The following is a 27795-nucleotide window of genomic DNA, read 5'->3' as shown; positions in this document are numbered from 1 at the left end:
TGCGCAAGTTCAAAACATTTACAGACTTGGTGATCAAGGCCCAAATGATTACCTCTTTGGGTCAAATGGTGCAATCCAAAATTTAGCCCACATTTTGTTAGGCCCAAATATCGTTCCTGATGCGAAGCGCAAGTTGCGCAACTATACCTCTTCATGCATTGACTTGGCAACATTTTTGTAAAATAGAAACTACACTTTTTATACCTCTTCATGCATTGACTTGTTCATTAGCAACATTTCTCTCTCCATTCTCATAATGGTCTACACTTTTTATAGTATCTTTACAACATGAAAGTTGAGTGTAATTATTACAACATTTATATGGAGTTGAATTAATTTTAAAGAAGAGCGGTAATAAATGTAATGAAGGAAAATCCATCCGATTAGTAAAACAAAATTTAAAAATCCCAAAAAATTCGTCTAGTCCACTGAAGCACACCATTATCCTTGACCTTGAATTCACTTTGAAAAATAAAAACTTGTGAGGGAATTTACAAGTTTTAGAATTAATTATTACCACCAAGAATTGTTCTTTATCTAAAATTGAAGAATCATTTTACTTTGGGAATTGGGAGGGCTTAGAAAGTTATTAAAAAAACGTGTTTGGAAAGAGAGTGATATACGCTGTTCTTCCTCTTATCCCGGAGTGCACAGAGGGACAGGGAATTGAATCGAAATTCACGAATTTGGAATTTACAATAAAAAATAAGAGAAGAAAAAGCGAAATCAACCCAAGGTTTATAAGTGTTATTATTTAATAATAAATTTTAATTAGAATTGAGTTTTTAATGTATTATTAATTATGTACTTATTGTTTTTATATAGATATGTTTTCATACAAGTGCTCGAAAATAAATAAATAAAAACCACTAAATAAGTAGGAAATTACATATTCACACGTGTGTTATCATCACAGTTTCTTCTTCAAATCGCGTTCATACCATTCTTTCTTTCTTTCTTTATTTCTCTTTCTCAAGTTTGAATAGCAATGGCATATGTTACCACCTTTCTCCGCAACCACGAACCCGACGAAGATTTCGATTTCGATTCCAATACCTTTCCCTACTTTTCCCACTCTTCCCCTGATTTCAATTTCGATTTCTATTCTTCCGAACCCGAATTCCCACCCGCTCCTGAACCCGGTTCACCTTCCCTCTTCGACCGAAACAACCAGGTTCATTTCGTAATGGATCTCTTTCAACAACGCGTTGAACAATCTCAGGTCACGGGTCTTGAATATTTCGTTACTGAACCCCAAAACGACGCCGCTTTTGCCGTTATCGATGGATACTCTGACCTGGGCATCGACATGGACGATAATTTGGGGATCGATTTAGGGTTTTGTCCCGAGAGGGATATGTTTTCTAGTTCTGAATCAAATGAGGCACCTTTTCGTAATTGTGTTCACGTTATAGGGTTTGGGTCGGATTCTGATGAGGAAGAAGAAGAGAACGAGGTTTTGGAGAATTGTGTGCATTCTGATGAAGACTATAACGATGTAAACGACGACGTTTCAATTATTCCTCTACGTTGGGATTCACTTCAGTTGGAAGAGGATAACAAGGACAGAAACGATGATTTTGAGTGGGAGGAAGTGGATGTGGATGGTAGAGTTGATGAGAGAGATGTTTTGAGCATGCTCGCCATTGATGATGAGAGATCGGTTTCGGTTTCAGTGACTCCGGTGATAGAAGAAGAAGAAGAAGAAGTGAGTGTTGTGAGGGTGGGTGGTATGGAGAATTTGGAGTGGGAAGTGTTGTTGAATGCAAATAATTTGGATACAATAAGAACTCCTGATATGGATCATGATGATGATTTAGAAGAGCCTTATTTTAGTGATCATGATGATTATATTTACACTGCTGAGTATGAAATGATGTTTGGTCAATTTGCTGAGAATGAAAACGCTTTAAGGCCTCCGGCTTCTGTATCTTTTGTTCGGTACCTGCCATCAGTGGCTGTGACCAAGGAAGATGTGGATAACAACAATGCACTTTGTGCTGTTTGCAAAGAGGACTTTGCTGAAGGGGATCAAGCTAAGCAATTGCCGTGTTCCCATCGATACCATGGTGATTGCATTGTACCTTGGTTGGCCATTCGAAACACTTGCCCTGTTTGCCGCTTTGAGTTTCCAACTGATGATGCTGATTATGAGCGTAGGAGGGCCGATAGATCTGTCCTGAATCTTTGATCGTGATGATATGGTTTGATAATTTCTGATAGTTAGGCTTGAAGTGTATTGATTTTTTGATGATGATGAAGAAATGCGTTTTTGGTAATTTTCAAATTTTCACATGGAGATTAAGTATAAGAATGTTTCTTTTTGAATTGTAGTCTAGGATACATCATACTAGTGAATCAATTTTCTAAATAATGAACATTGGTTATGTTTTCTGAATGTTCCTGTTCTTATACATTGCTGGTTAGTATCTTTCTTCTTCATCATGTCAGCTGAATTAATCATGGACCAATTTGAATTGTATGAAGTATAACCAAGTATCTATGACAACAAGAATAATTGGTAAAATCCATTAGCACTTTAGGAGTATAATAACCTTGATTGTTTTCTACAATGGAGGGAATGTGAAGCCGAGAGTTGGAAATATACATAAAACGTAGTATATGGATTGTGAGTTTAGTAGGAAGTGCATTAATTGTAGCTTATAGAGGGGAAATGAAAACCACACTACAAATGCCACAGTCTAAATATTGTGGGTCCAGTATACAAGGTGATAAGAAAGTTGATGTATATGGAAACCATATGATTCAAACGGTAGTGAATCGAATAGAGGAGTACTTCAGGTGTTATTTGTGATAGAAAACTGAAGAGGAAATTTTAATGTAAAACTATAAATTTATTGATGTTGTTTTAGATTGAATGTTGGGTGGTAAAAAGCCAAGTCTGGGCATCTGTGGAGAATTCTTGTAGAAGGCCTATTAAGGAATAGTAGATTAGATGGAGGATATCTTAATAGTTACAAGCATAAGGAGACCAAGGAAAACATTACCATGTAGTCATTACCATAAGGATATCTTATCTTTTGGCATGTCACAAGTCCTTATGGTTGCTTTTGTGCCTTTTAGGATAAAAAGTTCTCACCTGAATCTCAGTTTTTGGTTGGATTTTGTTTCTAGGACTTGTCATTGTAGTACTGATGTTTGTGTTTGACAATCATCACAGTTCATGTATGTGGCATCCTTTTATAGTTACAGAGATTGAGACAACTATACTTTGGCCCCTTATAAAATTAAAAGACTTTCATAATAGGAATTCTAGTTGCTTATATCCTCAAATGTTTGGTGCTGTAGCCTAAAAATGGAATGAGGGAATAGGAAGATTACATTCGTGTAAGAATTGCTTGAAGTCTGATATCTGTTATAGAAAATGTTTATGTTGTTGATAGAAACATAGATATTCAAGAGGAGCAATATTAAAGAAAGTAATGAATATGTATAGCATATTGAAGATTCAGTCATGTTTTAACACCGTGTTTTATTTTAAACTCTTACTTTTTCATGTGTATTTCGAGATAAAGTTACCCTTGTTATCTGATTAAATTGAATAACGAAAAACACATGAAAGCCAGAGCATGATTAGCAACACCTGAACACTTCCCCATTCAGTAAGTTTCTGTCATGAACAAGAGTAAAGTTGCTAGTTTTTAAGAATTGCCTGGGTAAATGATCTATAGCACTATATGTGACACTATAAAGTTGCTGATGATTTGAAACTCCACTTGGTAGTGATGTTAAATGCTACTGACTTTTTTACTATGGATGAGAATCCCTATCATATGCATTATTAGACTTTTGATTAGCATCTCTACTATATATGCAATTACTAGGTAACAAATGACCTTCTACTATATATGTGTAATACGAATACATTGACTATTTTAAAGTGTGTTGGAGAAAATTCTAGTATTTGAATCCCATGTCACTCCGTGAAGCTAGTTGCTATATAAATGAAATGAGCAAAAAGAAGTAGCAAGTGACAGAGCCAGGTCCATAGTATAATATCTGTTATCAATTTCCTAAACCAAATCCATCAAGGATTGAAGCACAATATAGTCGGTGAAAAGATGCAAAAGAACAAGATTAAGTGCATACACTATCAAACTTCAAAACCATAGATTCTCTTTTCTGTCTATATCAAATGCCCATCATTTGACACATGCACACCAAATACACAATCAACCCATCATAATTAATATATAATAATACATTAAAAAAGAGGGAACACCCTAATTAAACTTTAATCCAAGAGTAGTTTAGAAAGTCCATAGTGGTAGCAAATTCAACCACTCTAAGAATTTTACCGTCCCTTAGTATCAAATTCAGCCATTTTTCATCCAGTATATATTGTTCATCATTATAATATACACCCTAATTGTACCAGTTGTGCTGGATGGTGTTGCTACTGTTGTTTAGACATGTGCTTCTGAGACTAGAGGATATATGCAAATCATGGTATCTATAAAAGTTACCCGGTCCTGATCCACTATAAGCTTTCTATGTAGATTTGGTCAAAACTAATGTAATATACGCTATGTTCTTTGTATATATGATACGAACTGTGCCAGCAACAGAAAACAGTCGTTACTCAGTGTTAGTCTTTTTGCACGGCTTGGCTCATGAAGAAATAGAATTATTTCGGTCATGACAAATCTCTATCGCATGCTTCCTCAGTGTCATAAATAAATCATCTAATGAAACAAGTACATTGGTAGTTGCTACATCACTCCTTTTTTATTTGCTAGGTGTACCGTAAGCTTTGGTTACTTGCATGCTATGATAACTCGATCTATTTCTTAAATGTACAATTTTTGAAGGGTAATAAAAGGAAGAGAAAGACAGAATGTACGATTTTTGAAGGGTAATAAAAGGAAGAGAAAGACAGACCCCGTAAGTAGAGTTCCACTCTCCGATGATGTATCATAACTACTTAACTACAGACAAACATCTGTAGATAAGTTTGAGCATAAGAATCCATGACATTCATAAACATCTATTACAGTTAGTGACTTGCATATTTTTATCATCTCCACAGAGTTACACTTCTTTAAAAATGTTAATTGTTGTCTTCGGTACGTTTCTATTTGTAATTTACCTGATACATTCCAATATGCTAGATGAGATTGAGTAAAAATCAATCGTGTTAAAAAATATAATCTTTCATTAACCTGTTCAACGTATGAAACAAAGAACCTCAAGTCACCAATAAATAAATGATATACTCATAAATCCTGAGGAAGACACAGGGAGATTGGCCCATTTCATAAACTACAAGACACAAAATTATGTAGAAAAAACAGAGCCAATGCTTAATAAATTCAACTCCTGACTACTAGATACCACCAATATCGAAAATTGGTACGTATAAGGCTAACTGTGTGAGGCAAGCAACTGCTATTGCTTATCAATCAAGTAGCATTATATAATATAACTAGACTGATACACTATGGTTTTAGACCACTGCAATGTATAACCTTGCCTCATCTGTTATCATTCATATTAACTCACTGAGAGAACTTTGCAATCAACTTATCCACATGGATAACGATATCGTCTATACGGGGCCGCACAGCAGCTTGTGGCTGAAGCATCCATGAGACAAACTGATGAAGAGCATCTGGATATGAGGGCTTAGGTCCAGCTGGCCATTTTATCTGAGCATTTACGATAGCCAATTGCAGGCTTCCACCAGATTCTCCAAGTGCATATTCAAAGGGTGATACCCCATACCTGCAAAAATCGGCCAGGTGATAATAAACAAGTGTACCAATATATCTAACAAAAAAATTATCATAAGAAAAGCATTTCGGAATGAGAGTAACTACGATAGTACTAATGGAAGTCGCTTGTTGACCAGCTACGCTAGAAAGAACAAGGGAAATCAACACAACTAATTGCATCATGAAAAGAACACAACTTTGGCATTTGATTTAAGTAGAGTGCCAAATCATTGATAATGCCAAGGGAACGACCCTAGAAAACAAAGCAAAACTAATGTGAACAGCTACTGGCTTTCCGTTCACGTGGAGTTGTAAAACAAGTATTGATATAAGCATTGCCCAAATCAATAACCTACACAGAGTAATCCAGTGGCTTGCACTTCGGTGTGATTTTTCTTTTCTAATGCGTTTTCTAAATTTTCTTTTACACATACATGCCACAAATTTGAACTACTGACTCTGCACCAACCCTAGCTCATAAATAGGAGTTAATATTAAGCCTAAGGGTCTTTAGCACCCATTTTTGGAGCACACTGCCCCTAACATCTCATGTATTCTGACAAATACTATCCTGCCAATTGCCCTTCTTTTCTATTCTATAACAGGTTACACTCAGGAAACAGAAATATTAGTTCTCTAAATCTTCAGGCATTTTTTATTCAATTAAAGATAAACCAGACACGCTCTAATTGTTTACTTGAAACTTGACAAGATTCACCGACCATATATATAACGGTTGCCTGGTTGGTGGGGTATGGTCATAGAGTAACTTAGATAATAAAACCAGTTAGAATATACAAACTTCTGCTCTTTAAAAAAAATTATAAACCATCTGTTAATTCCTAGGATGTATGTGCACATCAAGGATTCAGAATCAAAATGCAATAATATATTGCACACACGAAACTATTGTTTTTGAGAAAGCAAATAAAATAAAAAAATGCTTGTGCTGTAAGGGGCACAGTCATTACAATTTCAAAAACATAAAAATCAACATAATCACACAGAAAAGAAGGATTCATACTTACATTATTGCATACAATGTACATCCTAGCGACCAAACGTCAGTCCTCTCATCTATATCAGCATGGCTTGGGCAATCCCAAAGCTCAGGAGCTCGGAAAGGAGCAGAACAATGCTCAGATGCCCATTCCTACAAATGAAGAAAAAAAAGTAGCAATCAGCTGGTTAGAAAATCCGAGCAAGCCAGATGACTAAAATGAAACTTAGCTCCTTCATATAACCTATTGAAAACAGAAAAGCTATTTAAACATCTATTGGTGCCAAAATGAAAAACAGCTAAGTAATTAAGTATTTTTAAATGAAACTAGAACTGCTTAACTTGCAGTAACAAATTTAAAAATCCTATACTAGCCTGGGTGCATATGCAATATGCAACTAACATACAATCAGTCATATGGGGCAATACAGTTTCACAAACTGCAACTGGAGTAAAAGCCTAATAAAACATTCTAATTCTGATACACTTTGAGCAATGGAAAGATCTAACATGGTACATAAGAAATTGAAGGACATGCACATCTAGTTAGAGAAACCATCGGTAGTCAAAGAAATGGAAGTGCTAAGATATTAACAAGGTCGATAACTTTTGGCAAAGCAGTTTAAGTTTTTTTTTTGCTTTTAAAAAAGAGACAAAAGAAGCACCTGCAACTGGAGTGCGTCCTGTCTGGATCTAATTTGCTTCCTGGCAGGTTGAGCACTGCCAAAATCCATCAGTATAGCAAGAGGTGGTTGTCCTTTTCTCTGTGTTATGAGAACATTGCCCGGTTTGACATCATTATGAGCATATGGAGGATCTAGATTGTGCATATGCTTGAGTCCGGCACAAAGCTGTTGAATTGATTTTGCAGGGTTAGAAAGGTTTCAGAGTAAAACAATTTCTGTCAGTTTAAAGTAGTAGTAAACCCTAAGGTTCCCAAAATGTGAATGAAATTAAAAGACGGAAAAAATGTTGAATGATTCTAAACATAAAAGAAGCATACTAGTCATATCCATATTTCTTCTTCAATGTGATTCTTAAGATGCAAATAAACTATGTCACAAAAATTACAAGGTTAATATAAAAATAATTTCATAACAAGCTAGAAAGGCTACCATAGATGTCAAGTGCTGAAAAACTTGAGTAGCAACAAGGACGTTTAAGCCACTGGTCCTCCACCCAAAATAGGTTATAAAAAGCAAAATGCAAATAGAAAGATGGTTCTTTTTACCTGGTGAAATATTTGAAGAACATCTGAGGTAGAATAGAACTCCTTCTTGGCTTTCATTGTTTTGGCATTGTCAAGCAATGTTCCATCCAAATGAACTGGAAATAACAAGTATGCCTCATTGGTCCAAGATTTTTCTTGGGTAGGCTGCAAAGAAAAGGGACATCTTCTACATAAGTATATGAGCACAGCAACTGAAACATGGGACAATAAATAAACCCAAAACAATGAAGAGGGAAATGAGAAAAGCTAAACATTAAAATGAACAAGCAATTCTTATTTTAATGAATTTATCTTCTTGAAGCAAAATGCTGAACTAAGATATAACATCCAGAGGAACAAGTGATGGCTGACCTTAACAGAAATGATTGCATGATCAAGAAGGGGGAGCAGATTTGGGTGATTGAACAGTGATGAAACACGAATCTCCTCCCTGACCAACTCCAACTGTTCATTGTTCTGAATGAGGACCTTTTTCATAGCATAAGTTCCATCATCTGCAGAAAAACAGGGTAAAGTCAATGGACTAATTTTGAAGCAACAAATCATTACCGTGGCGTCTTTGTTTCTTTATGGATTTAATTGAACTGTTTACTTACTAGCTCCTACAATGACATAGCACTTGTCTTCATCATAGGACATAGGCATACAAATTTAAACTCAGATTTGATAATAAGATAGAAAATAGTAAAATACTATTGTGAATTTTTCAAAGAAGCAAGGAAATAACATGCCACATCAATTACCACCACCAAAACCTAGAAACACGGTCAAATCATCACATTTTATCACAATTACCAATAACAGAATATATATATATATATATATAAAGAAATCTCTAGGATGATTCGATGAATCCACATATACTACATTGCCTTGAAGTGGAAGCATTTGACAAATTCAACAAACAAGGTGAGATCAGAAATGAAGTTGAGCAGATCCAACAATGTGAACAAAATTGAAATATCTAAAGAGAATCCATCACATCAAGTAAATAAATATGATTGCAGATGAACTAAAAATGGAATAGATAATGTTAAGGTTTTATCTCAAAACTAATGAGAGGAGCGACCAACATATATTTAAATTATTCTCTTCTCGAGACAATTAGTTAAGCTATGAGAGACTTACTTTCTAAGACATCTGGATTTGAATAGAAGAAAAGAATAAGTTGGGCTCACCGGAGAGAAGAGAGGAGTGTTTGAGATTGGAAACTGAATCGGAGAGGATCTCTTTGACGAGGAAGACATAAGCGAAGCCACCTTCACCGAGTTGGCTCACCACACGGAAACGGTTGTCGTTAATCCACACGTCAACTCCTCCGTTAACGGTGTCGTATAATGCATTTAAACCAGAAAATGAACAACCCATTTCCTACACTTATAACTCTATTTCTATATTATTATTATTATGAGTGTTGAAATCAGGTGTCTCCTGATTTCACGTGAATTGAGTTTAGAGTTATGAACCCTTTTCCCTCCTTTTAATTTATTATTTCTTCACTTCTTCTATGGAATATGGATCACTCAATTCTCTCCACCCAACATTTTTACCTTATTTTTGGCACTCCCCTTCTCCTCCTCCTCCCGCCCTTCATTTACATTTTCTACATTCTACCTTCAATTAATACTCATTCAATTATTTTTAATACAGTCATAATTTCATATGGGAATTCTTTTTACATGATTAGTATGCTATTGAGCAAATCAACGTAACTAACTTAGTTCAAGTAGTATGATTCCCTTAAGTAACAACCTGGTTCGAATGGAAAAATGTTTGTTAAGAGAGTTAGCTTCCATGGTAATTCAAGGACTTTTAGTTTTAACTATATGATATTTGACCCAATGTAAATGGGGCTAGACTCAGTTTTATTCTGGACTAGATTCAAAATCGAAAATACTCCAGACACTCAAAATAACTCATGAGAAGTTCTCTGATTTGTGTTATAGCAACAACAAGGGGTATATAAGTTATATAATATAACAATAATAATTAGAGCAAAACTCTTTATGCACAATTTTATAGCTTTAGTGTTGTTTGTAATGCATTCGTTTCCTTTGCCACATGTGTGTTAATTGTCTCAAATGCATTTTCAAAGAAATTTCTAAGTTATAAAATTGTGCATTACAAACAACACTATTGTAGTACTTGTGGTTTTTCTCTAATCTCGACTTTCTATTTTCATCTTTACCTTTATCTTGTAAAAAATGATTGGCAATAATAACATGATAATTAGGCTATCTCACTCAAATTGTAATGTTTTCCATTAATATTATTATACTCGATAATATTTAATTTCTTAAACTCGTTAATCGCCCATTCTCTTTTGTATTAATGCTAAAAAATATGTGGTTTGTTGACATGGAAGTAAAAAAGTGTAATGATAATGCATTAATGATTTAAATTAAATTTAATCAATTATATATGAGTCTTGTCCACTTACTCCAAGAGTAAATTTTTACTCCTCATTCTAGCCATCAATTCTATAAATATTTAATGGTTAAGATTCACTCAGTAATTGAAATCATTGAATTTCCTTAAAATCGATAATTATGATATGGAGTAAGTCTAAAAAACTTATTCAAGTAAGTGGATTCCTATATATGCATGAGTCATCCTAAACAATGTAATAATTTATCCTCCATAAGTATGAGAGTTAATCAATAATTAAATATGAATAACTAATAATAAGCAATTTGTCACAAGCACTCCTAGAATAACTGAAAATCCACATGCAGTCACACAAATATTCAAACTCCTAAAGCAACCGTTTTTGTTCCCATTAACCTCAGCGTCCCCACTTACATAAAACAGTTACTATTTCTACTCTATAACCTCCTCCTCCTCTTTCTTCTTATACTCCAATTCATCTCTTGCTCTTGTTGTAGCAATATTTTCATTTGAGACACCAAATCCTACGTTTCATTTCTCAATACATTCTTTCTTCAACGCCATGATCCGTATAAGCAACACCTTAGTTGGTGCTCTTAACATACTTTCCTTGATCATTGGCCTCGCCGCGGTGGGCACCTCTGCCTACATCCATGTCCACGGAGGCGCCTCCACAGACTGTCAGAAGGTACTTCAGTACCCTCTGCTCTTTGGAGGCGTCTTCGTGGTACTTGTGTCCACGTTGGCAATAGTAGGCTCGATGTGCCGTGTCAACGTGGCACTCTACATGTACCTTTTTGTCACCTTTTTGCTCATTGTGTGGCTTGTCTTTTTCACCATCTTTGCGTTGTTCGTAACAAACAGGAAGGTGGGGAAGAATGTATCTGTGAAAGGGAATGGAGAGTACAAGGTTACAGATTTTTCACACTGGTTGCAACGTTATGTGGTTAACAACAAAAACTGGGATGAAGTCAAGAGTTGTTTGATGGATGCACATGTTTGTCAAAACCTTGCTCTCAATGGTGGTCGTAACAATGAATCTCTCATTTTCAAACATTTGTCCACTACTCAGGTTGTGTTACTTCCCTTAATCTAAACATTTTATGGTTTTCGTTATGAAAAGACAAGATATATTATGAAACAGTATGGTAAGCCAGCGAATGTTCTCTCATAATGACTTCCTACTTAATTAATCATGTAGAGAAAAATGATATTTTCACACACTTTTTCCTCAACCGCCTCTAATTTTTATACCTATTCTTGCTTTGGAAATTTTGCTCATGATCAACCATTCTAAAGTATAAAAGGAGTGTAAGATTACTTCTTATCATTACTGATATTCTGTTATGAAAATCAGTCTTAATTTAAGACATGTAAAGCAGTATGGGGTACGTAAAAATTACATTTACTTATATTAACAACTATTTCAGATAGGTCAAAGTTTGATTTGTATCTTTTAAGTTAAAAATATCTCTCCCAAAAATACACACTTTGAGTTTGGAAAAAAATGTTAACTAAATCTAGATATCATCAATGCACTGGGGAGCCTATAGACAAAAGTAAGTTTTTCAAACTTGTGCCTATGAGTTTAAGTTTCCAAGTTTGGTATAAATGATAAATTCTGTTTTTTTTTGCATTCTGATATATGGGTATGTTGTGCCATGCAGAATAGGCGATAATAGCATATAGTGTAGCAATAAGTTAATGGTTGTTTTGGTTTTATGTTTGTTCAGTCTGGGTGCTGTAAGCCACCGGCGTACTGTGGATACACAATGAAGAACGCCACTTTCTGGGAAGTTCCAAAGACAGGTCCACCAGCAAATAATTCAGACTGCGCCATTTGGAATAATAAACAGGACAAGCTGTGTTACGATTGCAATTCATGCAAAGGAGGAGTGCTTGCTAACATTAGGAACCAGTGGAAACATCTCACCGTATTCAATGCTTGTGTTCTTGTTCTTGTCACAGCCATATATATCTTGGGCTGCTATGCCATCAGAAACAACCGATTGGACTCGCTTGGCAAGCACCCCAGAGCTCCTAATCCTTAACAAATATTCAGTAGCATAGGAAATTAGGTTGTCTCTATTTCGTTAGTGTTTTTATGTTTCATGTATTCTGTCGTTTTTAGGCTGTGTTCTATATGTATGCATGTTGTATGTTGGACCTGGTCATTCAACTTATCCAGTCTTTTATTATCATTTTTAGCATTGACATTTGTAAAACTTGTGGTGGGTTTCTTGAAGTTATTGGACAAGTTTCAACCAACTTTAACGTGTTTCTGTTTTAGCGTTTCCAAACTTTTATCTACTACATATCAGTAACCACACGCCCAGCATACGAGAGCTTACTCTTTGCACTTTGCATACCTTAGGGAGTGAGTTAGGACTACCTCAATCAAATGTGAAAGAACCACAGTATCATTTCATGCCGAAATCGAGGATGGTGAGATTAAAGTTGCCGAGCTATTGTGCAATATGTTTAAACTTGATTCTAGCGTCTGGTGTCTTTATTTTTGTTTCTAACCATATGAGGAAACATACAGAAAATAAGATGAAAGTGGTGACAGATGCAAAAATACGAACCAAGACGAAATTTGGGCAAAGAAATAGTGTTAATATAGTAACATCTATAGTAATAATCATCTGGTCAAACATTGACAACTCAGCTCACTCAAGAAAGGGGAAAATTGAGTTTGTTCAGCAAGCAACTATTCTTTCATAGTTGGCACTTCACTTGAGAAAAGTACAAGCAAGGAACAAGAAGAAATAAACTACCAATGACGTCAAGAGTTCAAGTGTCCAAGGTGGGCGCAGCAACAAAGATGGAAGATTGGGTACAAGCAATGAACCGGAGACCCATCCACCCACTAGAGCTCCAAACCTATGATTGTACAAAAATTAGATGGTGATTAAACAAAAATTAAAGTAAAAACAGGAACTGATTGTAAGTATGTCACTCTCTTGCTACTTACCCAATAATGCATGATCTACCCAAGCTCTTTGTTTTTTCATTGAGAAAATATATGCAAGCAGCCAAAGAGATTGCCACCTGCAGCAAAAGAATGATTCATCAATAAGCAATGCATGCAAGAAGAGTGGAAGCAGGAATTGAAAGAGAGAGCTGACAAATACTTCAACAATGTCCTGACTTAACTCTAAGAAAAAATTATCCTTACAAAAATGGTCAGAATACCTATTAAGCCTTCATACAGTAGTGAACAAAAGAAATAATAACCATATATGTATTAACAAAGCTAAAATGCATATTTTATCCGAAAGACTTTGAGCCTTGAAAAAATGAACATTCGTATGGCCACATTGCAAAGGGGGAGATTGAAATTACACTTGATAGTTAAAGTGTTAAAAATATTAACCCTAAAGTCTAGTAGTCACAAGAAATGACCAAACACAATGGTTTGATCTGAAATTTCTAGACAACCTTCAGTGATAGCTAAAGAAAGCCAACAATCACTAAAATCTCATCATCAAAGTATAACATAACTCAAGTATATCAGGCATACTATTATAGCCTAGGGAAGCAAGATTATATCTAGAGATTGGTATTCCCCTAAACCATACAGTATGGTTCAACTCTGATAAACCTATGGTGGGAGAAGGTAAGGACAATATAAATATATACTTTCTTCTGATAGAAGGTAGCATAATGCAATTTCCTTATTTTCTTCTTGAAAAATACAACTCAGCTTTACTTTAAAAAAGTATGCATATGGGAATACATAATTTAAGAAATTCAAAGCAAACCTGGAAAGCAGGTCCAGTTTCAGCAGAGTTCATAACACTCCAACCACCCATGAAGGCAAAGAGAAACAGTCTTCTGAGGATAACTTCGGTTGGTGGAAGTTCAACAAAGTTGAGCAAGTTCTTAATCCATGGTGGAGACTCCTCTACTTTCTTTTTCAACCTGCTCTTCAAATTAATTTTTGTTTTCTTCCTGTGTTGGAAACTTGCCATCAATAATTTTTCAAAAGCAGCTTCTATCGATTCTTCGCTTCTCTCATGTCCAGTATATTGTTGCAACAGAAAATTTCTGGATCCCCAAATTTCTTCTTCGGAAGCATCAGGGCTAACCCCAAGGCGCCGGTAAGGATCCCAAACACTAATTCTAGGAAATTGTTGGACGTTACCTGTACAAGTATATATAAATACATATATCAAATAGTTCAATCCACAGGGTGGAAAATAGAGAGAAACATAGCTAAGTAGCAGATATGCACAGTTTTTGTGAAATAGGTAAGGAAAAATGCGGAATGACTATAAAGGATGGTGTCTATGCAACTGAGATTTCAACATATTTGTTTAATTAAGCGAATAAGCTAGACCGGCTTTCGTCGAATTCCAACTGATTACACCAATATTGTCCAATTGTAAACACAATAAACATACACATAGAAATATGGGGGCAATTAGTAATTAGTATTAATAAAACATGTAACTCAATGATAAGAGATAAGATGATATACCTCCTCCTCCTCCATAGGGTGTATCGAGTGCGCATCTAATTCTAGGGCAACTTGAAACATTGCGAAATGATGTCAGATTCCTTGTATTTTCACGTAGGGCACTGAAATTCAAGTAAAACGATAAGTTTTGTATTTTTCTGATTAATCTCGCCATATAATAATTTCAAAAATTAAAATTAAAATAATCATAAAAATTAAGCATGGAAAGAAGGAAGAGACAGAGAGATTAGAAATTACCATTTGTTGTGGAAGAAAATGGAAGTGAAAGACGAAGGTGAAAGCGAAAGGGAGAGCATGTTAGTGTTATTGGGAATGGAATGAGAATTGAAGAATGAGGAACCCTAATCGAAGAAGGATAGTATACCACGTATGTATTTTAGCCAAATCTACTACTTGCTGCTAGGGTACACGCCCTCCGACAATTACAATTTTTTATACATATCAAATTAAAAAAAGGGAAATATAACATTTTGGCTTTTCTTATATTATTTAGATAACATTAAATAACTACCAACATGAAGTAACTGGTAAAACCTCACTATATCTTCTGAATGCCAAAAAGTTAATAGTTGAAATATGGTGAGTAGCAGGACAATCACACATTTTAAAAGTTTGTCGTTAGTTATGTGAAAAAAAATAACTCATTTCAAATATTCTTAAATATTACATTTATCCATTAATATTTTTCTTCATATTTTAATAAATGCTTCAATTTCTTTATATTATATAAAAAAGTTAAAATGTTTATATATATTAACCAACAATATGTTGGAGTCCGACCAAATAGTCAGAAACATCAAAATGTCAAGGGTTTGATTCTTATAAATAACACTTGTTGAAAATAGCAGTTACACCCTGCAATAGATTTGTTTTTCGCTAATAAAATGAGATGATACCATTAGTAGTACTAGTATATATATATAATATATATTTTAGTAAAATTATTTTTATGTTTTTCTTATTTTTTGTGAATTAAGCAAAAGGTTGTGTATAATTAGGGACGAAGGAGTAGTGGGAATTCTTTAAAACAAAAAACTAATATTTGTTATATTTAGAATACAAATTATTATTTTTCATTAAAAGTGTCTTCAAAACTTGGATATTAATTCATTTCTAGACATATAGACCGAAGTTGATCTATATTTGTTACAAGCACATATGGCAAGGGAATTCTATCAACTACATTTGATTTCTTAACATTGCATTGAGTAGAATCCATTTCCAACAATAACAATGTTTTTAAAATAATTATCTTTGAATACATCTGCAACTTCAAAACTACAACAACCTTTGATAAATTTACAACTACACTATAAAAAGTCAAAACTAATACAAAAAGTATAAGAGGACATATGTTTGAACATTTTGATTTACATTGAGTGACCCATCTACTCTGTCTTCCTCTACATCAGTAGCTTTATTGAGATCAAATGATAAATCTGATGAGTTATTCACACTGGTTGCCCAATATGCAGTGCCTATTATGGTGACTACTAATCTAGTTATAGAAGCATAAAAAAAGTCATTGACAAAGATTGTTATTGCTGCTTACAGTGAGTACTGTAATTATAAATGTATAACTAATGCAAAACATGTCTTCCCATTATGGATATTAATATTTCAACCATGTCCATGATTTGCAGTGATTGGGAATGGTAATAAACCAGGAACATTCTATCAAGAAAGGTGAAGAGTTGAAAGTGAACATTCTATCAGCCTATCACATGATCAATTTAATCAATAAAAATGAGTCATTAGAATGCAGAAAAAGATTCAGTCAGACCCAGGCAGAAGTTTCCTACTAGATTGGCTTGTTGTACCAAAATTTCTAACAGCAGCAGGAATGACTCTGGATGGTGAAAGCACCTCTGCAAATGAAAATTTATATGAATCTGTTCCTAACCTACTATTTATCCACCCTCTGCCCCCAGAAAACCCATCAGCAACAATCCAGCTGTTCTTAAAACCGAGGCCGGTTAGTGTTCTTGCAACTATTTTAGCCAAGTCCGAGTACCTAATAATATAATCCAAAAGAATAAATCAATACAATGGTGTAACTAGAATTTAGAGTCTACTGAAGTCAACAGAGTGGCTTGAATGGTTTAAAATATATGATGATAGACTTGAAAAGAAACTCACGAGTCCAAGATCACAATATTAGTGCCTTTGTTGATTTTCTTGAGATATGAAATCTTCAAAGCTGCTATTTCAGCTTCCACATTCTTCACATTCCTCACCACTCCTTTCAGCTTACTTGGCAGTTCTTCCAAACTGAGTTTAAGGTGACAACAAGTGATAGTAGGTATGCATCCAGTACACAACTTGGCAATAAGAATTTAATCATGACAGCATTTTGATGTTTTTTTCTCTCTTTCTAGTAAGTGGTAAACCAGCAAATAAGCATATATAAACTACAAAAACTGAAGCTATAGGATCACTTACGGAATGGCAATCAACTTGTTTTTAGCACTAGAGGGAAGGCGTGGGATGCCGGTCTTGTCCTTATCCTTCTCTGACCTAATATCAATCAAAATGTAGTTTTGGGTAGATATCAGATCAAGGGTTTGAGCAGAGGTAAGCTCGCCTACAAATTAATAAAAGCAGAAGTGCGTTAGCCTTAATAAAATAATGGTTAACATAAGTTGCTCCATGATGTAGGAGTGGAGCTTGAAAACTCAGTCATGCAATGGTTTTGTGTAGCCATACAGACATGACGTAATTTAAACATGTCAAGGGTACCTTTGTAACCACGGAAATTAAAGGAGATTGCAGACCAGATTGGAGGAAACAGAAGGTATGTAATAAAAAGTGCTCCAGCCGTTCCAGCAATCACAGTAGGATCTGAAGAAGATATGGTCTCAACAGTTGTTGAAGCTATTGGCTTGGCACCTTCAATCACCTTGGTCGTTTGTTCTGCAGCATCTGTCACTGCCTGATATCAAAGAGAGTATCCAAATCATGTTGTTAGGCTTGGTTATTCAAATATGAATAAAATTACCAACATGGTAAAAACTTTTTCTCCAAAGTTGAAATAGAATTGTTGCGAATTTAAATATGAGTTCAAGTGTATACGCAAATAAACGAAGTACAATATTGTTCACGAATAAACAAGATAAACTTAATAAGGGATTACACCAAAAATTTCACGTCTTAAGGTTTGAGTTAAGATACATTATCCGAGCTTGTGCAATTGTCCCCTCTTTCCAACAATATATTCTTGAGGAAAACTAATAACAACCTCGTAAGACTCATTAAATAGAGAGTGAATCATGTCATTCAGTAGTCCCATATGAGAAATGTCTCAAAGAGAGTCCTAAAAAGAGTGCCTTTCTAGAATTTCTCCAAGTTCTTTTACCGGATACCTACCTAGCCTATGCGAGTTCGATACAAGAAATTGCTTGGTCTTCATAAAATTTATGCACAAAGTCACAAACTCTGCAAAAACCTCACACTACATTATTCACCTGTGACTACATCCTAAAGCCAGAGATAAATCTATTTAGCACATTATGGCTGAAATATAACCACAAAACAGCATTGAAAAAATTATCCCCCGCCCAATGTAACTAACATGCTATATTAGTATAATTGATGTAATTATAGCAAATGTGATACTATTACTTAATAGGAACATTTCTAATAGTTTATATATGCATGAATTCATTCATCCAACCCAGAGAATATATATGTTGAAGTACAAAATATGATGTAAAGAAGCAAACCTTGAGAACAGGTTGAGCATCAACACCAGAACTTTGGAGTGCTTCTTGTGCCTTCTTTATAACCTCTGATATGACCGGTGAAGCAACTTTAAAAGCCTCTTCCCCAGCCTGCTGCACAAACGGAAACGCCGTTTCGATGCCTGGTTTCAAAGCATTCCCTATAGCTTCAAAAACATGTTGTGAAGTGTCCAAAAAACTGGAACCCACATCCTGAACCTCATCGATCGTTTTCTCCACCTATCAACAACAAAAAACGCAATTTTCAATTAATGGGCACGCACACATGCATGAATATACAATAAATTTGTTGAAAATGGTGAAGTTTGTTATGGTTTACTTGGGTTATGGAAGAGAGAATCTGATCCTTGGAGAAGGCTTTGGCTTCATAGGGAGGTGAGAAGAGAGTGAGAAGTGAAATGGTGGTTGAGGTTGGGAGTGAGATATGGGAATGTTTCAGTTGAGGAGGTTTGCAGAAAGTGTTGAGTGTGAGAGAGGGAGTGGAAGAAGGAGTGGTGGAAGCCATTGCAGAAATCTCCATAGTGTGAATAGTTAATGACTTAGTGTAATGAGAGATGAGTGGACATGGAAACTGAGTTTAACCCTTGTTAACTTTGAGGATCAAAAACATTATCATCAATCCCACGTGGCATGTTTCTTTTGACCAGAGGTCCTCTTCACCTGTGCAAGACGCCAAGTCATTGATTAGTCAGCTTTAATCTATTATTTTTTTTGTATTACTAATTTATCTCTAGCCCTACTAATCTCTTTCGAGATCTATAGTTGTTCTTTCAAGTGTTAGTCAATTTTCATATTATTGGAATATAATAGAACCTTAACCTTTTTTTTTGGTACAACTTCATTTTTTTTTTTATAAAAAGTTTGTTTGACAGTTGAATGTTGAAGGGGAATAAATAGAAATAGAAGATTTATGAACTATCAAATATACTTGTGAGATAACTCTTAATCCTTCATTTTCTCTCTATTCTTCTACAAAATCCAACTTACCCATTATTTTTTTGGAGTGAATACATCCCCACTCTTCTTTTTCTACCTGTTTTATAAACAGAAGAGAAGGTCCAAAACTACAAACCAAACTCTTTGCATGTTGTCTGTGAGATGTGGGATCCATGAGGAACGCCATGTTGCCCATTTCTAACAGCGTTGGAGAATACCGTTAGCTTATAAGGAACTTGTATGGCTTGACTTTGGAGTTTGGAGGCATGGGTGTACTGCTAAATTTATACTTCGTAGACTTTACCTGATGTGATTGTTTACCTAAAATGTCATGTTAATTTCGAGTCATAAAATTAAGTTTATAAACCTTTTAACTTTGCTTTAACTCAAATTTACAAGAGAAGATGTATGCAAGAACTAATTATGCATAAGTTAGAAAGTTAGACTAATTGTGCATTAGTTAGACGACTAAAAACCATTAAAAACTCAAACGATTTAAAGTGCACAATCATAAAAAATAAGAGACTAGTCATCAGTTCAGTGCTGGAAAGGAGAATCAAGATGCATTTGGTTGGCTTCACATAATATTCGGAAAAAATCACTTCTATCCAATAGCTTCAAGATCTACATTGTCGCTCTGAATAGCTCCATAAACGTCAAGTTTTACGTCAATGGCCAAACTACCACAACTTTCTGCTTCTAGTTACCATTGGTTATGACCTGAGCAAAGACAATAACTAGAGTTGAAATTTTTGCTGCTCTAAGCTTCCTGGTTCTAATTAAATTGGAAGTGTTGAATGAGATTAGTTGTTTAATAAGTGTAAAGGATGATAAAACTCGAAATCTTCTAAGTTTTGAATGCAACATTTTCGAATTTATATTTCCTATTTTAAATTTCTGTACAAGTAGTTTAAGGAGACTTTTCAAAATTTCTCTTGTTAATAATTTATGAAAGTAATAGTTATTTGAGATATTTCAGTTGACAAAACTTGCAGGGCCATTACCACAATAATTAAGCATTATTAAACTTGAAGACGTGGGTACTGGGTTGAGTGATGACCGAGTAATCTACGCTACTCGTACTAGCTGGTGGGACTGGAATCCTCTGTCCCAAAAAGTTATTGTCTTCGTGTCCCTATCTAATATTTTATATTATTCCACCAAATAATATAAAATATTGAATTATTTTTTATATTTTGTTAATTTTAATTAAATAATATATTAAAGAGGTACTGTGTGGTCCATTGATTATTATTCATGTGACCGAAGGGAAAATCTAAGGATTATACACCACTTTCTTTTTCTCTCTGTGCAAAGTCATTTTCTGCTATCAGTTTTATTTAGGAATCAAAATTGAAGCATTTTCAAACAATTAACTAAATTAATATTGATAAAATGATAATTACGAAATAAGATGAAATATCATCCGTGATTCAAAAACATTCTTCAATCTGTTTACCAATATTTTCCACCGAAAGTCCTTTCAACTGTTGCAAAGCTGAAATTCAATCTGTTGGCCTGGTAATGAAAAAGAATACTGAAAGGATACATAATCAAAAACCATAGAAGGAAATATAGGTAAACATAACATTTCCTAAGATTACAGCAGAAATAGACAATTTAATATTACTGAGTCTATATTTTGTGAGAATAACATCATCACAAACTGGAACATTGAATAATTCATTAAACCTCACTAAAAAAATACGGATAAAACATCTAATATGATTCAATCATAATGATAATAATAATGGTTTTGAAGAGTTGAGAAAGGAAAAGTAAGCGCTGGATGCAGAGGTTTATCGATCGATTCATGGTTTGTGTTAATCAAATTCACGAAGAGATCGATAAACCTCTGCCTCCAGTGACTTCACCTCAGCATAGATCTGAGATGCAGATTGTGAGAACGACATAATATATATAAATTAATAGTAATCAAAAGCAAAATCTAATGAATAGAGAAAAAAGAGAGGGAATATTGATGTATGTGATTCTTAGTAGCATGAATCGAAGGAGTCACCATTTCTATGCCGCCGCGAGGGTTATGTCTTATTCTTTTTTCTCTTTCTTTCTCTCTCTCAGCGTAATCCACCACTGATTTTTCAAACGAGCCCTTTGTGGATTTTTATGTTTGTTTCGTTCCTCTGTAGTTAAAATTACTATTTCACCCTTTATTTCGCAACTATTCGGCACAAATCATACCCTTACTTCCATTCGTTGCGCTGGACCAATCATATTTCATAACCGTCACTGTTTTCAATTTCAAGCCACAAAACGTGCGGTTCTGGTACTCTTTTGTTTTGTATAATCAAAGGGCTCATTTCTCTATAGTATATTATTCTTTATTACTTTCATTAATCAAAATTTTGAATTTTTGACTATTTTTAAGATCAAAACTTATATCACTAGAGTAATAATTTGTTGGTGCAATTTACTTATTTTACAAATACAAAACTAAATCATGAAAACAGTTAAATAGGTCATTCATACTCTTGATTTCATTTTGAGGAGTAGTGTAATTAATAAATTAAGAATTAATGTAGTGTTATTATTAATAATTAAATTAACTCTTAATATAAATCGATATTTTATAGGCTAATTTGTTTTTTTTTATATATAAATAGTAATTATTGGTGTTTGATAAAAGGAGTTTAAACTTGTAACAAAAAAAAGGAGTTTAAACTTGTATTTGACATGCTATTTAGAGATGTTTATAGCTTGTAAATTAGGGAGCTATATCATTTGACATATATTAACATATTTATAACTTATAGTACATAAACAATTGTAGACAACAAGTGTTGGTTTCATTAAATACCAACAATGATGTCTAAATAGTTCCAACGAATAGTACAAAGATTTCCCATGGGATAGTTTGTTTCTTCCCTTGTCTAGAAAAAGCAACTAGCCATATCTAGATTAATTAGGGATTTTGGCAAAGAACATTAATACTGTCATGTTATCTCTATCCTCGTACATCACTAGCTTCCTACAATAATGAAAGTAACCCAGTATGAAAAGAAGGAGAAGATCATATGTCCTATAATTATCTTTTCTGTCACAGATTAATTAAACTTTATAAAATATTATTAAAATTTTAATTTTTATAATTTTTTTAAAATGAATGAAATCTTGTGATTGACTTAATACATAAAGTAAGACATAAATAAGACATGTAATCTTATCTATGAAAACAAAGCCACCTCACCTTAGATGTTGCCTACGGCATGTAAGGAGGGAGCATCACATGGATAATGAAGTTTCTCAGTAGTGTCACTTTTATATTGTTAAATGTTAGGTATTAATCACTGCCTCAACTCATAAGTAGATTAGTCAAATGCATCTTGAAATTCACCAAACAAATTTAATAGAATGAACTAATCTTTTAATATTATTTATAAGATATTTTTAGCTAAACAGATAAAAATAGTTATTTTGATTTTAAAAATGTTGTAATATTACTTTTTACTTATATATTATTATTGAACAAAGATCCTCTCCATTAACGAATATAGACAAGTGATTGTTTTGCTCACATTTTTAATGGCAAAAAAGTAATTTTATAGTAAACAAAAGGATAAAATTGTTATTATATATTGCATTTTATGTGTTAACATATGTCACTTGCATCTCAATTAAAGGAGATGATCCTTACTCATTATTATTCATCAACTGTTGATTCGTGATAACGTCAATAATAAAAAAATAATTAGAACAATAAAAATAAATGAATTCTGTATTCAAAATTCAAAATTTCACATGAAATTTATTGTCTTATAATAAGATAGGAGGGAGTAATACATTGACCTTGTCTCCAGCTTGACTACAACTCATAACTCAATCAAGCCAGAGTTCTCTACGAGATAGAACCTTCCTTGGACAAAATATATATATGTGTGTGTGGTAAGTGGTAACATATATATACTACTGTCCCTTCTTAATACACCGACGCGTTTTCCATTTGCATTTCCACTATTGCCCTCACAAGGAATATACAAATAGTGTTCATATATTAAGCCTCTATATTACTTTCTTCATTATATTGATTGATATTAAGTTAAGATGTCAAAGCTTCAAGTTCATCAACTTAATCAGTTAAGGGAAATTTTTGGTAGATTTGACATGGATTCAGATGGAAGCCTAACCATGTTAGAGCTAGCAGCTCTTCTCCGTTCTCTAGGGTTAAAGCCTTCAGGTGACCAAGTTCAAGTTTTATTAGCCAACATGGACTCAAATATGAATGGGTTTGTTGAGTTTGATGAATTGGTCTCTACCATATTGCCTGATATCAATGCTCAGGTATTGGTTAATCAAGAACAGCTCTTAGGTGTGTTCAAGTCCTTCGATCGCGACGGCAATGGATATATATCGGCGGCGGAGTTAGCAGGAGCAATGGCTAAAATGGGTCAGCCTCTAACATATAGAGAACTCACTCATATGATCAAAGAGGCTGACACAAATGGTGATGGTGTAATTAGTTTCAATGAGTTTGCTACTATTATGGCTCGCTCTGCCTCCAATGGCCAAAACATGTTCATTTGACTCATTAACTTGTATAATGATTTATTTTGTTGGATGTGTTGTAGCGTTTAGTATAATGATTTGTTCTGTAGTTTGCTATTTGAATGATGGAATCAAGTAAGAATATTTGGATTGTCCTACACCACTATATTCTTATTTCTGAGGAATAATTTCAATTTAAATGATGGAATCAAGTAAGGTTATTTGATTTGTCTTACAAATACAATGTATGATAACTACATTCTTATTTCAGCTAACTTTCTGATGAATAATTCTATTACCCCTTCCCCTTAATTATAATAATGTACCTACTTTCCAGAATGAAGTCAAACTACTTGAATTAATAGAGATGAGTGTTTTATCAATTATTTATCAAATAAAGCAGTGTTAAGTGTTCACAAAAATGCCTATTTATAAATGGAATCAATGCCACAACTTAACATCTTCTGTTGATATTAGATCAGCGTGTATAAGTGTGCACATTTAACATTATTAGTAGTCCCAAAGACTGAGGGTATAATGTTCTTTTGCATCTTTTGCCTGAACTAATCTAATGGTATTTTCTTCTTGCTTGGAGAAGGTCTTTGTTAGGTTTATTTAAGTGTGAAGTCTCACATAAATATGCGAGGAGGAGTGAAAGAGTTTATAAGTAGAAAAGGTTTATGGAACTAATGCCTTAAAGTTTTGGTTCAAGACGTTGTAACTTTTCACTCTTCCTATACCCTAGTAACAATGAAATTTCTCAGTGGTTGAGGCTCCCGGTCGTAGTATGGTCCAACAGCCTTATGTGACTCAGGTGACCTCTTTCCAAGTTCTTAATTCTTACCATAATCTGTTACTCTTAAAACTCAGAAGATCCTCTGTGATGTACATTAGAACTTACAAGAACTGTGTAACCGTACTTAGTCAAATAAATGCAGAGCATTGCAAATTGTGAGAAACATAAAATTTTAAACCGACAAAGTGCACAAAAAGACAAGTCGGGCTCAAATGTCACTCGACTCATACATATCAAAGAATGAATGATAAATAGATTATTCTTCTATCATCTACAACAACAAATCACATACTATTCTACAGTGTTGACTATAACCTTCTTTCTGATACTGAAGCAATCAAAAGTTATCATAATTTATTGAGAAATAAGGGACTGGTTGCTTCAGTTTACTTCCTTCATGTAGCCTAAAGAGGACACCTGATCTCTACTTCACATTGTACACATGGAAGAAGGTTGTAACCTATGAAAATATGTATCCATATGTTTTGACTGATTAGGAAAGACCCATAATATGTGTCTTTTTCCAACCATAGAGCGTTCCATCTTCAATTTGTCAAGATTCCAAGTAGTAACCTTGCTCCACTCGAAAATCTCCCCATCATCAAATTCCAAAGTCAAAGTATCAACAAGGTCAAGTTGAATTGATCAACCCAAAATTTGCTCTTTAAGTTGCTATCCCCTCAGAATTTCCAACTCTTACCCTCACGATGACATGCAACTATCGTGATGATTGACCTCCTCTGAGATAAAATGAAGGCCTTTATCTAGAAAGTTAGCCTCATATTTTTCTCCAAGTAATGGATTAAATGGTTTGCAAATTGAAGGATCCACAACCTCCTTAGATTCAAATACATAGAACCATTAACTATATGAAGACAAAGATGACACTCTATAATCAGACATGTTACTTCTGAAAGAACTGGATGATAGAAAATCGTGAGTATCAAAAAACGCACTCTCATCATCATTTGTTTCCTCCTGTGCAACATCATGCTTCTCATTATCATCCTCATAATCGCTAAGGGTTAGTTTGAGAGTTTGATTTTGGAGGGGAAGGAATGGAAATAGAAGGCTTGAGAGCTATGAAATACACTTGTGAGAAGACTCCCAAGTCTTCCCTTTCCATTCCTTCTCCTCTAAAATCCAACTCCCAAACTAACCCTAAAAGTTTCATCACTCAATTTTTCCTGCCTTAATGTAGAGGAAGCCTCTTCATCATTCCAGTGTCTTTGGTTCTCATCAATTATTATATTCTCCATATCAACTTTTTCTGAAGCACAACATCGAACGCCTTGCGTGCATTCTTGTTCATTAGAATTAAAACTTCTATTCTTGGGTGATCTTTCTGAATTTTGCTTGTTCCTCTTCATAAGTTCCTCCATTGTATTCCTCAATGATTCTGCTAATGTCTTGTGAATTTCAGCCGCAAGCTCCATCATGTGTTTCTCAATTTTCTCCACTATCCGATATTCCAGACACTCTTCTTCTACTTCCTTCAACGTTCTTTGTGTATGTTCTGTCATTTCTCTTCCCATAAAAGAAGTTATTGATATGAATGTTTGTAGAAGTTAAGAATTCTAGTGTAATTCGAAACCTCAAGTGAATAAAGGTATAGATTCTAATGAATAGAATAATAGAATCTGAACTTTCTTATTGAATTATGCAAGAATTACAAGAAGAAGAGTATATTGTGAATGAATTTGTATATGTTAAACTAAGTAACTTGTTCTACAAGTTAACAAGTTACTTATAGAACTCATTTCCCTAACTAACTTTTCCTCCACAGTTCTATTACTAACTAGCTACATTATTACAATTATGTCTTTATCACGAGTTACTTATGCAACTCATTTATCGAACTAACTTTTCCTCTATAATTCTATTAGTAACTATCTACACTATTACAATTATGTCCTTATCAAAATCAATGCATCTATCTTACTCCTAATCCGTTGAGTAGGTGTAAGCTTGAAGAAGCAAAACATGTCTATAATCTTGAAACATTCTTTGAAAGTTCAGCACATAATTTAAATACTGAACACTGAAATTTAAATCCTTATCATAATTATGAAAATTTCTTAACTAGTTCTCTGTACAGCATTAAAATTTGATTATATTGTTTAATAAACATTACTTGATTCTAGTCAAAAAGGGTTATTTGCCCATTTATTACCGCCCTAGAACTTTGCTTATTCTATAATTTATTTGATTTTTTGTTTAGTGTCCATTATTAACAGTGTTAAAGACTTAAAATATATCAACGAGTGTTGGTTTAAGTGATATAAGTTTGATTCTTTTTAAGTAAAGTCTCAGGTTCAAGTCTTGTGGATGAAAAAGATATTCATTAATTAGCCTTACACACCTATTGATATTCCCCACTCGAATTAGCCTTACACACATGTATAAACTATTTTCTATTTTAATTTATAAAGAAATAAAAAATGATACATTAAATTAGATTATCAATAAATGGTTATACATATGCATGCAACAAAAACTATATATAACTAATATGATATTGACTATTGACATTAAGAAGACTAGTGTGTACAGGTACTTCGTGCCTGCCAGCGAATATTGTGTGATATTACATATTCAATTTTTATATATTTGATTTTTTTGAATCAAAATGTATTTGTTGTGTTCGGTGTACTTTATATTATATTTTTGTGTATTTATGATAATGTTTAATTTAATGTGATATATGGGGTTAATTAATGTATTGGTGGTAGTTGCTTAGGAGCATATAGTTTTTTTGTAAAAATTAAATAATGTTAAGGGCAATATAGGAAATAAAAATTATACCATGGGGGAAGTTATTTCAAGTTTTGGCTTTATATATAGTATATATATAGATATAAATAAATAAAAATAATATTGTATTAATTATTTGTTTAAATGTAGTTTTCATATTTTTACATTATTTTGAAATTTTAGAATGATTATGATTACGAGATAAATTTTTATTTTAATGAATTTATCA

The 27795-nt window shown here is 33.8% G+C and overlaps 6 protein-coding genes and 1 long non-coding RNA gene across 8 annotated transcripts; 3 read left to right on the top strand and 4 right to left on the bottom strand.

The window, feature by feature from the left end:
* LOC109362374 (E3 ubiquitin-protein ligase Praja-2-like) lies at positions 917-2398 on the top strand. The gene has a single exon (XM_019608113.1). The coding sequence runs from the start codon at positions 989-991 to the stop codon at positions 2189-2191; it is 1203 nt and encodes a 400-aa protein (XP_019463658.1). The 5' UTR covers positions 917-988; the 3' UTR covers positions 2192-2398.
* Positions 5242-9349, bottom strand: LOC109362376 (serine/threonine-protein kinase 16-like). Its single transcript, XM_019608115.1, has 6 exons — positions 9145-9349; positions 8318-8460; positions 7967-8110; positions 7401-7586; positions 6764-6888; positions 5242-5745 (listed from the first exon to the last, which is right to left on the bottom strand). Exons 1-6 carry the CDS (start codon positions 9332-9334, stop codon positions 5520-5522), a joined length of 1014 nt encoding a protein of 337 aa, XP_019463660.1. The 5' UTR covers positions 9335-9349; the 3' UTR covers positions 5242-5519.
* Positions 10853-12576, top strand: LOC109362377 (tetraspanin-11-like). Its single transcript, XM_019608116.1, has 2 exons — positions 10853-11426; positions 12088-12576. Exons 1-2 carry the CDS (start codon positions 10917-10919, stop codon positions 12403-12405), a joined length of 828 nt encoding a protein of 275 aa, XP_019463661.1. The 5' UTR covers positions 10853-10916; the 3' UTR covers positions 12406-12576.
* On the bottom strand, positions 12849-15220 carry LOC109362378 (protein CHAPERONE-LIKE PROTEIN OF POR1, chloroplastic-like). 2 transcript variants are annotated; one of them, XM_019608118.1, is made up of 5 exons: positions 15075-15220; positions 14838-14938; positions 14119-14501; positions 13329-13405; positions 12849-13237 (listed from the first exon to the last, which is right to left on the bottom strand). In XM_019608118.1, the coding sequence occupies exons 1-5, from the start codon at positions 15131-15133 to the stop codon at positions 13087-13089; spliced, it is 771 nt and encodes a 256-aa protein (XP_019463663.1). In that variant the 5' UTR covers positions 15134-15220; the 3' UTR covers positions 12849-13086. The 2 variants fall into 2 exon arrangements, with proteins under 2 accessions (XP_019463663.1, XP_019463664.1); XM_019608119.1 differs by having other exon boundaries at positions 14841-14938.
* Positions 16555-19231, bottom strand: LOC109362375 (calcium sensing receptor, chloroplastic-like). The gene is made up of 6 exons (XM_019608114.1): positions 18897-19231; positions 18560-18796; positions 17577-17769; positions 17280-17421; positions 16977-17108; positions 16555-16851 (listed from the first exon to the last, which is right to left on the bottom strand). Exons 1-6 carry the CDS (start codon positions 19095-19097, stop codon positions 16611-16613), a joined length of 1146 nt encoding a protein of 381 aa, XP_019463659.1. The 5' UTR covers positions 19098-19231; the 3' UTR covers positions 16555-16610.
* On the bottom strand, positions 20877-21711 carry LOC109361766. The gene is made up of 2 exons (XR_002109326.1): positions 21534-21711; positions 20877-21031 (listed from the first exon to the last, which is right to left on the bottom strand). It is a non-coding gene; the product is annotated as an uncharacterized LOC109361766 (long non-coding RNA).
* Positions 23543-24055, top strand: LOC109361944 (probable calcium-binding protein CML15). The gene has a single exon (XM_019607469.1). It carries the CDS (start codon positions 23576-23578, stop codon positions 24053-24055), a length of 480 nt encoding a protein of 159 aa, XP_019463014.1. The 5' UTR covers positions 23543-23575.

Source organism: Lupinus angustifolius, chromosome LG12 (assembly GCF_001865875.1).
Source record: "Lupinus angustifolius cultivar Tanjil chromosome LG12, LupAngTanjil_v1.0, whole genome shotgun sequence".
Lineage (NCBI taxonomy): Eukaryota > Viridiplantae > Streptophyta > Magnoliopsida > Fabales > Fabaceae > Lupinus > Lupinus angustifolius.
The sequence above is the reverse complement of the archived record's forward strand: the minus strand, read 5'-3'. Positions and strand labels throughout refer to the sequence as shown.

Coding starts and splice junctions, on each gene's coding strand:
- LOC109362374 (XM_019608113.1), top strand. CDS start 989: ATGGCATATGTTACCACCTTTCTCCGCAACCACGAACCCGACGAAGAT.
- LOC109362376 (XM_019608115.1), bottom strand. CDS start 9,334: ATGGGTTGTTCATTTTCTGGTTTAAATGCATTATACGACACCGTTAAC. Junction 8,461..9,144: donor ACACTCCTCTCTTCTCTCCG/GTGAGCCCAACT, acceptor GTTTTTCTGCAG/ATGATGGAACTTATGCTATG. Junction 5,746..6,763: donor TGTACATTGTATGCAATAAT/GTAAGTATGAAT, acceptor CGATTTTTGCAG/GTATGGGGTATCACCCTTTG.
- LOC109362377 (XM_019608116.1), top strand. CDS start 10,917: ATGATCCGTATAAGCAACACCTTAGTTGGTGCTCTTAACATACTTTCC. Junction 11,427..12,087: donor AACATTTGTCCACTACTCAG/GTTGTGTTACTT, acceptor ATGTTTGTTCAG/TCTGGGTGCTGTAAGCCACC.
- LOC109362378 (XM_019608118.1), bottom strand. CDS start 15,133: ATGCTCTCCCTTTCGCTTTCACCTTCGTCTTTCACTTCCATTTTCTTC. Junction 14,502..14,837: donor ACCCTATGGAGGAGGAGGAG/GTATATCATCTT, acceptor ATACTTGTACAG/GTAACGTCCAACAATTTCCT. Junction 13,406..14,118: donor AAACTGGACCTGCTTTCCAG/GTTTGCTTTGAA, acceptor CTTTTGCTGCAG/GTGGCAATCTCTTTGGCTGC.
- LOC109362375 (XM_019608114.1), bottom strand. CDS start 19,097: ATGGAGATTTCTGCAATGGCTTCCACCACTCCTTCTTCCACTCCCTCT. Junction 18,797..18,896: donor TTCTCTCTTCCATAACCCAA/GTAAACCATAAC, acceptor TGTTGTTGATAG/GTGGAGAAAACGATCGATGA. Junction 17,422..17,576: donor TAATTTCCGTGGTTACAAAG/GTACCCTTGACA, acceptor ATTAATTTGTAG/GCGAGCTTACCTCTGCTCAA.
- LOC109361944 (XM_019607469.1), top strand. CDS start 23,576: ATGTCAAAGCTTCAAGTTCATCAACTTAATCAGTTAAGGGAAATTTTT.